Consider the following 13,310-nt stretch of genomic DNA (forward strand, 5'->3'; position numbering starts at 1 on the left):
AGGTCATGACAGAAGGTGGCATTTGTTATTAATGGTGACCCAAGCACAAGGCGAGTCCTGCAGCCAAGCCTCGGGTTAGGAAAAACTAGAGGGAAGAAGGGGAGACGCGCAGCAGTGCTGACACCAATGAGGGGAAACACACGCAGTGTTACGGCCACAGTGGACTGTCATATGGAAAACTTTTGGCTGTGAATTGCTTTTTAATTATGCATGCATATTTGAAGAGTCATTCAGAGTTCAGGCCCGAGAGAACAGGTCACTTTTCTTCTCTCTGGCGGAAAACCCAGTAAAACATTTCTGTGGTCGTTTCTATCACATTAAACGTTCTCCGCGGAGGCTACGGCAACATTCAGCTTGTATGAAAAGTCACCCTCGGGACACTGTCGCTGACATTATCGTAAGGCAATCTGTGTACTGTATGAGATGAACACAGGTAGTGAGTTTATAGGGCAAAAACAGGCAGAGGTGTGTTGCACTTACGTGTGTGTGTGTGTGTGTGTGTGTGTGTGTGTGTGTGTGTGTGTGTGTGTGTGTGTGTGTGTGTGTGTGTGTGTGTGTGTGTGTGTGTGTGTGTGTGTGTGTGTGTGTGTGTGTGTGTGTGTGTGTGTGTGTTTGCCATTGTTTGGGTGCGGAGGCAAGGAGCTGATGTCGGTGATTGATGGTGGCCGTCTGAATGGAGAACTTCTCAGGCTGAGCTTCAGTAAACTGGTGAGAACTGATGCAATAACCTTAACTGTAGACACTGGGCCATCAATAACATTCACACAGTGCAGCGCTAGCCTACACATACAGATGGGGACTCTGTATGTGTGTGTGTGTGTGTGTGTGTGTGTGTGTGTGTGTGTGTGTGTGTGTGTGTGTGTGTGTGTGTGTGTGTGTGTGTGTGTGTGTGTGTGTGTGTGTGTGTGTGTGTGTGTGTGTTATGAACAGAAGTTCAAGTGTGTGTGCTTAGAAACAATGTGCTAAAACAGAAAATAACTATTAAATCTGACTGGAAAACTATGAATCATATAAGTGACATCAACAAGAAAAAATAATAACATCTTGTTGATTTTTCTCCCATGAATATGCCACTCTGTCTGCTGTGAGAAAGGCAGTAATAAACCACTTTGAATTCTTAAAAATAACTGGGGTCTTGATGTCAGACAGAGCTCATTTTTACCCGGCTACCGCTGATTTAGCTGGCTGAAAGAGGACTGTCTTTAGGAGATGTTATCAACTAGTCAATTTACGTTTGCTGTTTAACATGAGCTGGTTCACACTTGAATTTGTTTTGAACAATTCTCATTTTAAAATGAGAACCTGTAAAACGGTCTCATAAGTGAACTAAATTGCGGCATTCATGATGTCATGCTAAAAGACTGCATGTCCCACGCAAAATGTCACCATTACATGAGCTGATTAGTGATGACTCATGTAGACATGGGAATAACACAAGCAGTATTGCTCTGTTGTGGTGGTAGAGCTCGTTAGTTCTAGTGTTCTACGTACCGTATAAGAGAAAGATCACAGGTTTTTCAAATTGCATTTATTCACTATTGCAATAGAAATGGGCAAATGTAACGATATTTCTAGCAGCTGTTACTCTTTGAAACGCTCCTTTAGCCAAACGTTTTTAATCACAGGCCGGTGAGGCAAACACGCAAATGTTTACACTTCACGTTACATTATTCTTACATGTTTGTTTATGTGTTCTGGCTTCAAAAGACCGCAAAAAAAAAAGACCGAACCTTAGCACTCACGTACACCACTTCATCATGTGAAGAAATCCAGAGTTTGATAGGCCTGCCGTGCTTAGTTACGGTTGCTAAGTTGTGATTAGACAATCTACGTTTGGTGGAGGGGGTTGGTGAACAGTCAGTTGTGATCCCAAGATCCTTTTCCTTTCAATGGTCCTGAGGTGAGTAAGCAATGATCCTATCACACAGCTCCAAATGCCAATGACGTTTTATTTATATTTCCTATCCTTGATGCTCCAGGAGACTAAGCACCTCAGTGGGCCGACAACCAGCCCCCCACTCTCCATCTATAGCCCCTCCTTTCTTGCTCTGCCTTTCTCATTTGTTCTTCTGATTAAAATGTGTTCAGCCTTGTCCTGAAGTGTGTGTTTTTCAGATTTGATCAATATATTTTCTGAAAAGCTATTTAAACTTAAAACATACAAACTAAATACTCAATTAATGATTAGTTTGGAAATTCAGTCATAATGCAAAATGTCCTACGTGTATTATTTGCAATTTATACATACAATACATGACGTTTTTCTACAATTGGGTTATGAGGTCACTTTAAAAAAAAAAAAGTTGGAATCACCTTATACATTGCACCATACAGGAAGTGCATACTGCACTTTCTTTACAAAAATAGAAGTAAATCGTTTTACCTTTCTGAGTATGCCTGTGAGCCTCTCAGTCTCACAATCGATGATAATCTGTCCTTCCTTCCTCTTGTCCAAATCTTGAAACACTTTTAAGAAGGAGGCCTCTGTCATGGTCTCCACATTGACTGAGGTCACGAGCCAGTTCCTCTCTGCTGCTGTGTCCAGAACCTTCTGCAGCACCGACAGGCCTGAAAAAGAGAAGACGGATAATTCATATGTTTTGGGAACTGACTAAATTGGACAACAGAAACTGTGAGGTAACTGTGTGGGAATTTACAACAAAGATTCTGCAAAGAATGACTAGTTGATTTGCATCTACTGAGAGCCAACCCTGAGACATGAGTTATGTGCTGCTTAATCTCATACTCTGTGCAGTTAAATGAGGAGCTTGAAAACAAATTAAAAGAGCATGTAAACCAAACAGAAGGTGTACAGAAACCCAAAATTCTTAAGCGTATCTGTTTAAATCTCCCGTGTAGCTTCAGTGATAAAGTGTAACGAGTGGGACAGTCCATTAAGCACACTGACACGTACAGGTGCGCTTTTCCAGCTCGCACATCGCCAAGCTAAATAATCACAGCTTTCACGCTAACAAATAATCAGAGCGTGCATCATCACAGACGACACACTCAGCCAGCTTTACATCTTCCAAGCACCAATTATAGTGGAGCTACTCAATTACACTGTCACCAATACACTGCAGAGACACAGGTGCAACATAGAGATCCTGAATGCTGACAGTAAACCAATCAGATTCCTCTTAAGCTGGCAGCTGTAGTTGTCCCACAGAGTAAATAAAGTTGTTTCATGCACAGCAGACTGGCAGCCATTCCCAAATGAATTATAGCAATTACAAAATTTAGAAATGTAAACCAATACATGATGTAGTCGTATTTGCTTTTCTCGCACAAAGCTGGCAAACACTGTTAAAGCTACACATATGCAGCATGCTTGTTTGTTCGTGTTCATACAAAAATTTTAGGAGCAAACGCGCAAAAACACACAACTGGCTTATTCACGACACCAACACAGACCCTGTCACAAAAAGAACGAGAAATGCAGTCACAGCGTCGGAGATGATTGCTTGGCCTTATTAGAATACACAGCAGCTGCTCTCCAGGCAATTCATGTTGCTCAATGGACACCAGGCCGTTAAGAAATAAAAAGATGGATGGTGTTTCACCTCCGCATATGACCACAATACAGTACATGTAAATAAACCCGACGACCAGAAACATGTGAGGATGTTCAATGGGAACAATACACAGAGGTCGGTGAAGAACCACCAGAGAGGTACACGGGGATGTGTGGCACTTTTGATGGTGTCTCTGTCTTTTCACTGTTTCTCATGAGTGAATAACTGTAGAGATATTTCATCATTGGTTGTGAACAAAACCAGTCTTCAAATTGAGTAGAACCCTGGCGTCAGTAAAGGTTTCAGCACCATGGACAGCACCATTCAATATAACCGGTTTCAAATGGAAGCAGTGCACTTATCTGCATCTTTTTACGTCTTTCTTATTTTTTGGAATGATTTTCTTTATTTCCAAACATCCTTGTATTTATTTATTTGTTAATGTGACTCTACATTATGTACATCATGTTCCAGCTTTTAGGTATACAGCTGGGCAGCTCTCAAGACGGGCTAAAATTAGTGTTTGAATCTCACTAACGGTTGGTGTTGGGTATGTTCTGTGCTGTAATTCATTCCAGAGAGATCTGAAGTGACATTACTTGACATTAATATTATCAGTGTGGCTGCACACGTATATCTTTATACCTTAAGTTGATTTTTTTTTTTTTATTATTCCTCCCATTTTGTATGTGTTTGCATAAAAAAAATAAATAAAAAAAAACCTCTTCCCTTTTCAAATATACCTGATGCACCTATATAAATCAGAGCCAGACTGACAGGGAGGCTTGTAGGACTAGCCAAGGTAGAAATTGTCCTCCAAAGACATCCTGGAAGAGAATAATATCATAATGGTATCTGGCTGTCAAAAGCACCCTTTTGGCCGGAGGCGGTACATGGAGACGTGGGCACCAGGTAATAGAGAGTAAAGAAAATAACACTTGTGAAACCATTTCCTGAATATTGTTTATGATAGGTTTAATGGGCTATCAAATTTGTTTTCCCATTCTTGGTTTTTGGAAATAAAAATGAGAGGCACTTTTATTGGGGGAGGCAGTGCTGTAAGAGAGCAAGACAGATGTTGATAGAAAAAAATAAGGGTGTGCGTGTGTGTGTGTGTGTGTGTGTGTGTGTGTGTGTGTGTGTGTGTGTGTGTGTGTGTGTGTGTGTGTGTGTGTGTGTGTGTGTGTGTGTGTGTGTGTGTGTGTGTGTGTGTGTGTAGGGGAGCGGGGGGGGTTATTAAAGCTCCTGAGATAGGAAGAACGTCGTAATATATGTGATCTATTTGTATGTCCTTGTCCAGATCAGGTCATGGATTAAAACACTGGGTACACATGAAATATAAATACACATCTGCAACTAGAAATTTCTGCACTTTTGGCCTTTTCATAGGAATTATGACAAAGATGATATGCACACACACACACACACACACACACACACACACACACACACACACACACACACACACACACACACACACACACACACACACACACACACACACACACACACACACACACACACACACAATTCCTCTCAAATAAATATGACTTTTCTTAACAGCTTAAAATAACCCTGTAGAAAGGGTGACTGCCACATAGTATCCAGGCAACAGAGGACTACTGATATGGATTCCACCACTCACTCACGCAGGGGTGACACACACACACAGCCCAACAGTTTGTGAGTGGATAATGAAGGCATCACAGAAAATTAAAAAAAATCTGAGGGACATGTGTGGCCGTTACGGACATCGTGCATCAATGGGGCTCGAGATCAGTGCGAATCTCCACTGTCACTGCTCGATAGTGAGATAAATCTGTTTATTTCAAAATATAACAAAAACAGAAGTACACAAAAGTTGCAGTAAGCCGTAACACTTTACACAATTGCTTCAAATGTATTGTATCTAAAGCATGTTTGCTTTTGGTCACACACACAAAATACACCCACCATGGTCATGCTCCAAAACCCACAACACCTGGGACAGATGGCATGGCATTATGGGAAATTTAGAGCCATTTGGCTTTAGAGGAGAGGAGGAGGAGAAAACAGGAGGCTGACAGGTGTGCTACTATATTTTTGTCTGCCTATGCAGGAGTGTCATTAAAATGTTGAAATTGAACACTACAGCACCTCACCCCCCGCCGGAAGACGACTGACAAAGGAGCTGCAGCAACAGGGGTTACTGCTGAGGACTGCTCAATGAAAAGCTCAATCATTTCTTCCATTGTGTGATTTATCTGCTAGTCAGTGCAGGTCAATGTTTCATTTCTGCGTTCCTGTCTGTGAAAAGACGGTGGTCTAAAATAAATGTTCTAACGGCTGTGTGTTGCTGCACAATGGCTTTGATTGACCTCGCTGCTGTCGCCATGGCAATATGAAGACGACAAATAGGGGCTGGCTTGATGACTGGTACTGACTGACTGTCTTCATGTGCATGCACTATCAGGAAAATGCTATTTGAAAGAGAGCCCAAGGTGAAATTTTACATGTTGCAGTCAGAAAAGAATAAAGACGATGCAGCATTTACTGTCGTTTCTGTTTGAATAATCAGCTGGAAACCATTATAGCAAATGTTTTAGAGAATAACATACATTCCAGGTGTTCTTGCCCACTTCACAGTCACATCCTTTATAATGATGTAACAACGCTTATACATACAGTATGATTTGAGGTATAATACAGGGTGAATAAGTTTCATACCTGAGTCAGAGCTGTACATGTAGACGAACTTGGTCCATCCATAGTGGTCGATGACCCCCACCAGAGCGTCCTGGAGCTCAGGCCTCAGCTGGATGACAAACTGGTTGGCCGTCTCGATGGGGAAGGATGGTGTGACGAAGCAGACGTGCAGCGCTCCGCAAAAGGACATGAGCATGTTGACTGTCTTCCTGTCATACAGGCCAATGATGGCATACACACCTTTGGAGAACTGGGAGCAAACTGCGAGGAAGAGAAACAGAGAACAAGAAGAGGAGATGTGAGGAGGAGGTGTTAGTCTCTGAGCCTTTCCAATTAGATAGTGTTAGATAGTGGACAGTGCATACAGCGCCTTTCCACCCGCGAGGTACTTGTTGCTACTCGGCAGCACATCAAATGTTTGCAGAAGAAACTATAAATTATCATGAGCATGGTAGGATTTTCAACACTAGACATTTTAAACTTTATGAGTTTAACAGCATTGACCAGCACAACGTTCACAATCAATATGCCTCACTGCACAATATTCAATAAAAATAATAATAATCTGATTTACTGTAGTTGTTCCATTTGTGCTCCACTCTTACATTATGAGTAAACGGAACATCCGAAAACTCAAGAAAATAAATGTCCGATTAATCAATAAATACAAAACTCATTAAACTGAACTGAACCAAATCAAACTAAATACAATTAGAAATGTATTGACTTCATCACATTTTTGTTTTTATTGTCATGTATCATCTGTCAGACTTTGTGAAGTCTAACTATTAAAACCTAAGTCATCCACTCCGTCGCATGTTTATGCAAAGCTGACTTGTTGGTCCATCTATAGCCCAGCCGTCTGTGTGTTTTGCCTTCAGTGAGGGGTAGAGGAGGTGAAGGTTGATGAGGGAGTAGAGAGGTTAATCAATGCATCCCCAGGGTTCCATTGACATTTTACTAGCAGCAGGAGGCGGTTACCATTTCTCATTTGCTTTTCTCCCTCAGTCTCTCCAATTTTCTTCTCTCCATTTTTCTTTCTCTCATTGCCTGCATGTCACTCTGACTTCTTTCACATCCTCTATCTTCCAATAGCTAATTTATGTTCATAGTCTTCTCTTCGGAAGGTATATCCTCTCAGCAGAGCATGCTATCTTTGCACTCGCAGGTCTGGCCTGGGCTATTTTCTGCTGTGGCGATGGGTGGGCCTTACTTATCTCCGTATTTACCAAACAGATTGAAGTCGCTGCCTGTCCCCGCACGAGGGCCAGCTTGCTGCTATGGGGAGCTGAGGGAAAGACAGAGAGAGGATGGCCCGTGCCCAAAATGCCTAACCTGTCACAGACCTGCACCCTCCAGGCAGGCACGTGTGTGTGACGGAGATAGAGGGAGTGAGAAACTGAGAGTGAGAGAAAAATCAGCGGTATCACATAAAAAACACACCCACACACACACACACACACACACACACACACACACACACACACACACACACACACACACACACACAAACACACATGCAGCCTCTACTGCTCCAAAAGCCTGGTGACTCACCCTACTTAAAGCAAGCCCTGAAATAGACATTTTGCGCCTCGCCACACTGACTCAGTAACAGAACTATCTTTCCTTCATGGTCTGCACATGCTCATGCTAGTAAATGGACACTCTCTCAACTGCTGCTTTCCACTACCACACATTATATATCCCCTTACAATTTTGTAGGACCAATTTTCAGCGGTGTGCTCCATGTTCTGCCCGGATAGAAGGTAATGAGAGCTCGTTTGACTGTTTGTGCAGGGTGCCATTACTCTGTCTTACAGCAGGTTACCATGTTTCACCGAATACGAGTCATTTCTCATACCTACAGTGCGTCCGTTTAAAAAAAAAAAAATTGAGAGAAAAAAACAAAACATTCAGCCATGTGGCACAGACCTCCTGCTCCGTGCTTGGCAAGACAACCAGGTGCACGTCGAATATGACATGAGCACAACACAGAACATCAGTGTAACTCAGCAGTGTCAGTGCAGATAGCGGTCTAGAGCAGCTGCATATTGAGAGGGTTTGTGTGTGAGCAGCTTGTTAGTCCTGCTCCACATGTGTAATGACATTGGAGGCAGGGCTGAGAGACCTAAAGTGATCTTGAAGACCCCAGCAACACCTGTCCACCCTGGCACTCCATATCTCCTCACCACAGTTACAGCTGCCATGGTGGCAGGACTGAGGTTGCCTGGGCAACGGCCTGTTTCTCTGGCAGGGATTACAGTGGCTCAGAGCTGTGAAAGGACTTTTGGAAGATGGAGTGGGAATTGTGAGTGTTTGGACATTTTGTCATAATTAGGTTTCCCCTCAAGGAATTAGCAAATTTGCAAAACTGACTCGGCTTTACAAAATCCTAAAATAATTTCTGAAATAATGGAAGATTAGCAACACAGTTCCAGTGCATCACATTTTTGTCACTCATAACAAGTAAGGGATAATACTCAACAAGTACGTTCCATGATTGTAAATGATGACGGGGAGGCTTTGAGACCAGAGAAAAAGCTGTGGTCATTTTTATTTAGAAGCTATTAATCTTTTTTTTTGTAACATAGATCACCGTAGCTCCAAAATCTTTGCAAGGAGCTCAGCTGCTGACGTCTTTACAAACAGTATAATATAGGGGCAATCGTTTAGAAAGGAAAACACCTAGGATTTCATTAAAACTTTCCAGTTATGAGTTAACACATTTTTAGTTGCCATGGTATTAACTATAATAATTTCCAAACGTCACCAACACAATTCTTCCACATACTGTATGAATACAGATGCAGGAAAGCTCATTGGAAGTGTCTGAATGAACAACAAGTTGATTTGCATTTGGTTGTGGCTGAAGAGTTTGAAGGCCGCAGGAAAAGAGAAAAAAAACAACCTCCAATCCTAAAGGGGCTGATACACACACAGCAGGAGGAGCTGTCAGAAACAACTCGTGCAACTCACGTCTTCCCTGTTCTCTGTTTCCTGTGCCCTGCAGCTGTTCCTCTGCTTAGCGTGAGCCAAATATAAAATGACAGACGTGTCTGTGCTGGCTTCACAAAGAGGGCATGTTTGTGACAGTTGCTCCAGCATATGAAGCTGTGGATGACGGGAGGGCAACTAGGGGGGTGGTAGGTGACGCTGCATCCGTCATACTGCCCATAAATGTTGAAGTTTCAAATTTGGGTTTGAAATAACATTTAACATTAAACAGAATTTTCTAAGCATCAAACAGCAGTTTTTAAGTTTCAACGGATGAAAAAAATGTAATAATATTCAACCAATGTTTGGGAATTAAACACAGCAAAGCCTTTTATTTGAATTTGTGTTCAACAAGGGACTTCTTATCAAAGTGAGTCAATTAAACAGATTTTTATATTCATTATAACATAGGTCAATATCTGACAGATGTACCGGCAAATTGATGTTTAAGTCAAAGGTGTTAAGGTGTCCTTGTTCTTGCTTTCCAGCAGCTCCATATGAGCCTGTGTATAGGACTGCAGCATTACAGAGCGCCTCCTTTGTGTGGGTGTATGTGATTCTTTTTTCAATAGCTCTGCTTTGCTTGACATGTCAGAAAAAAAATAAAAATCAATGCAGTTGAATTGAATTGTACCGAGAGCACTCAAATGTATTTTTAGGTGGCTTCACACAACCAGGTCTGCAAGAATCAATACAAAGAAGGTCTTTTGAGCAGGATGGCAGATGCAAATCAGTAACAAATATACTTTGAACTCGCAGGTTTACTGCGACCACAATTTCTGATCAGGATGTTCTCTACATTATGTGTCTCTCCACAAACACACCCACACACACAGAAGGAACACAAGTGTTCTACTATTTTCCTCCCCTGGGACTTGCATGCTATTATACTGTGCAACATTAAGGTCAGCAGTGCAGAGGGAATTTCACAGCAGCAGGAGACTGAGTTCAGCTGGAGGAAGCATAACGATTGCAGGGTTCTTGTTTAGACATTCACAAAGGTGTTTCCATTTTTTTTAAATGGACTACTGAGGACTGACCTTCCAGGTGACTCCACAAAGTAGGTCACCTGATTAAAGTTGTTCATCTTATCCACTGATCCATCGAACAAAAAAAAAAAAACTATTTTCTGTGATACTTATTGTCAAACTCCACAGCCATCCGTTTTCAAACTGTATGAAATCATGTATTTTTCCCCTGGGCATCGCAGGACAAAGGCTGTGAACAGTGAGCTGCTAAATCCAGCCCAGCTTTCCTCCACCTCAGCTTAACCAAGCTCCATGGATTCCCTGAGTCACACACCAACTTCATACAGTGAACCTCAATCCTACAACTACAGTCAGGGTCGTCCATCCAATGTCACCTTTAGACCACAAGACCACAGCTTACCAATTAATGCCTGAAGTCAAATCTCCTTTCTTTTTCCATCAATACTGGTAGAAAAGGCACCAAAACCAGGGACATTATATTAAAAGACTGCAACTAAAATGTATTTTCAATCACCAAATAGTTTCTGGATCATTCAATTATAAATTTAGTCAATAAAATGTCAGAAATTATTGAAAAATGTATTCATAATCTACCACAGCCAATTTATCAACTTCAAAGTCTTGTGGGTTTCCAGGCAGTACTCCAAAATGGACACATTTAATGTATCATGGTATAAAGGAGGTTTGAGAAAGCAAAATCAGAGAATGCTTTTGGTTCTTTAGTCATGCTAATGAAGCATCAGTGGATGGAAATGGTGACAGTGACATAAATACCTCTGCAACTCTTGTATGGACAAATATCAAATTGTGCACAGCTATTCTGGGTCTCCTGAGGATGGCCCCCTAAAATGTTGGAGTTGTCCAAGCAGTCGGGCACAATTTCCCCTTCTCATAAACAAGTACCTGTACAATTAATGACTTCCCAACCTCAGCTGAACTTTGTGTTTAGTACAAATAAGTTAATGTTAGAATTCTTACACACTTGACAAAGATGGTGCAACAGCAAACATTTTGCCTGAGTAGCATGTGCTGCCAAATAATCTGTACAGGTGACTGTATTAACTTTAGCAAGTATGAGCCTGTAGGGTTAAAGCATCAGGGAACATTGTTGCATGAGAGAGGCAACCCAAGGTGATGTCACCCAGTGGTTTGCGAACTGCTGTTTTGAGGCCATGAGTCTGGCATTTTGGCCGTTGTCATCTTGTTTTTTTTGTGCCAGAAGTGAACACATTTGGACCAGAGGATGGAGCTGGAAAGGGTCAGAGACTGACAATGCAACTACATCCAACTATAATGGCAACCTGACCGCACCCCGTCTTGTCAAGTCAGATCAGGCACCCCCTCTCTTTAAGGCCTATTATCTGACCAAATATGGGTTCTGATCAGAAGGAGTGCATTTAGCGAAAGACACCATAATGATTTCAGCCACCGTGATGTATTCAGTGAGTACATCATATGAGAAGTTGACTCTTTTTGAATGTGAGTCTATTAGAGCACGAGGTTTTAGTGGCATTGCTCTTTAAGGCACTTCCAAACTCGCCTCACTTTTCAGACACAGAAAATACATACAATTTTATAAACAGTTTATGATTGCATGTCATTTCTTGCCATCTTCCTACAGCCAGTTCTGTAATAAAGACATACACGTCACAAGGTATGCTATTGTATGTTTTCTGAATTTAGTTTAAGGCGTCTTTCTGAAAGATGAGAGAGCTGACAGGAGCAGGAATGCTGCTGTCACATCAGGCAGTAATATACACCACGTCCACAAGGGTGAAGGGTCACTCAATCAACCGCAGAGCCCTCTGAGGGGGAGATAAACACAACTGACACCAGACACTGGAAGACGCACACAGTTATCTGCCACTCAGCCACCCATGGCTAATAACTGACAGATAATGTGTGTAATAAAAACAGTGAGCATGTTGTGGTCCCTCTGGTCCCATCCATCTTCCAGAGAACTAATCAGCTGCTAATAAAAGGCCGAGCATAAGAAGTCAATAACTGGTTCAGTCACACACACACGTGCGCACATACTACACAAGTATTCAGAAGGGTGCACATGCTCCATACACCCACCTCAACAATCCTCTCAATAAAAAAAATGCCTCGCTGGTTTTGACAAGGCAGCGTCTCACACAGCTTGTGCTTGTGAAGACTCCCTTAGGTGATGGGTGGGGGTGGCCTGCTCCGCGAGCCCTCCAACATAGCATGCCTCACACAGCGCAATTAATCTCCTTCTGTGCAGAGGACAGGGACCCATGGGACCATAACGCAGCACCAACCAGGATCTGCATGAAAGCCTCCAAACATGACTTAGTAGGAGGTTTTTTTTGTTTTTTGTTTTTTTACTGTGAGACCAATTTACTCTGGGATCTCCTGCCATACATTGAAATTGCTCTTGAAAAAATGATTCATGCCCACCAATACGTCCAGTGATAACGTGTTAATGTATGGGGAAGAGATGATTTCATCCATGTTTATTCTAGCGATACCAAGGCAAGAAATGCAAAATAGGTTTTAGAGGCTTTTAGGAGGGGACTGGGTTTTGCCTCACTGCCTTCCCACGTCTGCAGAGTACCTATATGCCCCATGGAGTCTTGCGCTCCAGGGACGTGCACTTGCTACTCCCTGGTATAAACAGCTTTAGCTCCTCAAGCTCAAGTGAGATTTACTGCCTGTGCCAGAGCAATAAAAAAGTGTTTATGTCACAGGTTGTTTCTGGTGTGTGTGGCAAAAAAGAAAGATGGAAGAAAGGAAGAGAAGACAGAAGAGAAAAAGTAATGGTTGAGACAAAGATAGAAAGGAGAAAATAATGGAGAAAACTGTGAATGAAGGCTGACTGGAAGACACTGATCTCACTGGGAAATAGCAGTGATCAGAGCTGCTGACCAACCAAACAGTTCTTAGATTTTAAGTCAGAGGTTTGGATACTCATCAGAGATTAAGTGAGTTGAAAAGGGTTAAACAAATGTTAATATGGATGAACTAAAAAGCTAATTTTGGAAATGTAAGTGACGGCAGACAGAAGGCCAAGAAACGGAGGCATTAGTGCCTGAGAGGGGAGATGACAGGGAGAATGCTGGGACCAAAGAGAACAGATGCCAGCCCAGCAGTGGGAAACACA

General features: G+C 42.2%; 1 protein-coding gene across 1 annotated transcript in view; it reads right to left on the reverse strand.

The window, feature by feature from the left end:
* gria1a (glutamate receptor, ionotropic, AMPA 1a) overlaps window positions 1-13,310 on the reverse strand; it is a 67,315-nt gene that overhangs the window by 44,007 nt on the left and 9,998 nt on the right. Inside the window, 2 exon segments of the mRNA XM_069696859.1 lie at window positions 2,384-2,568; window positions 6,222-6,461. Of these exon segments, the coding sequence (XP_069552960.1) occupies window positions 2,384-2,568; window positions 6,222-6,461 (425 nt within the window).

Source organism: Brachyistius frenatus, unplaced genomic scaffold (genome assembly GCF_029030835.1).
Source record: "Brachyistius frenatus isolate BFR_SWC_R1_liver_20210118 unplaced genomic scaffold, ASM2903083v1 Contig_22, whole genome shotgun sequence".
Lineage (NCBI taxonomy): Eukaryota > Metazoa > Chordata > Actinopteri > Embiotocidae > Brachyistius > Brachyistius frenatus.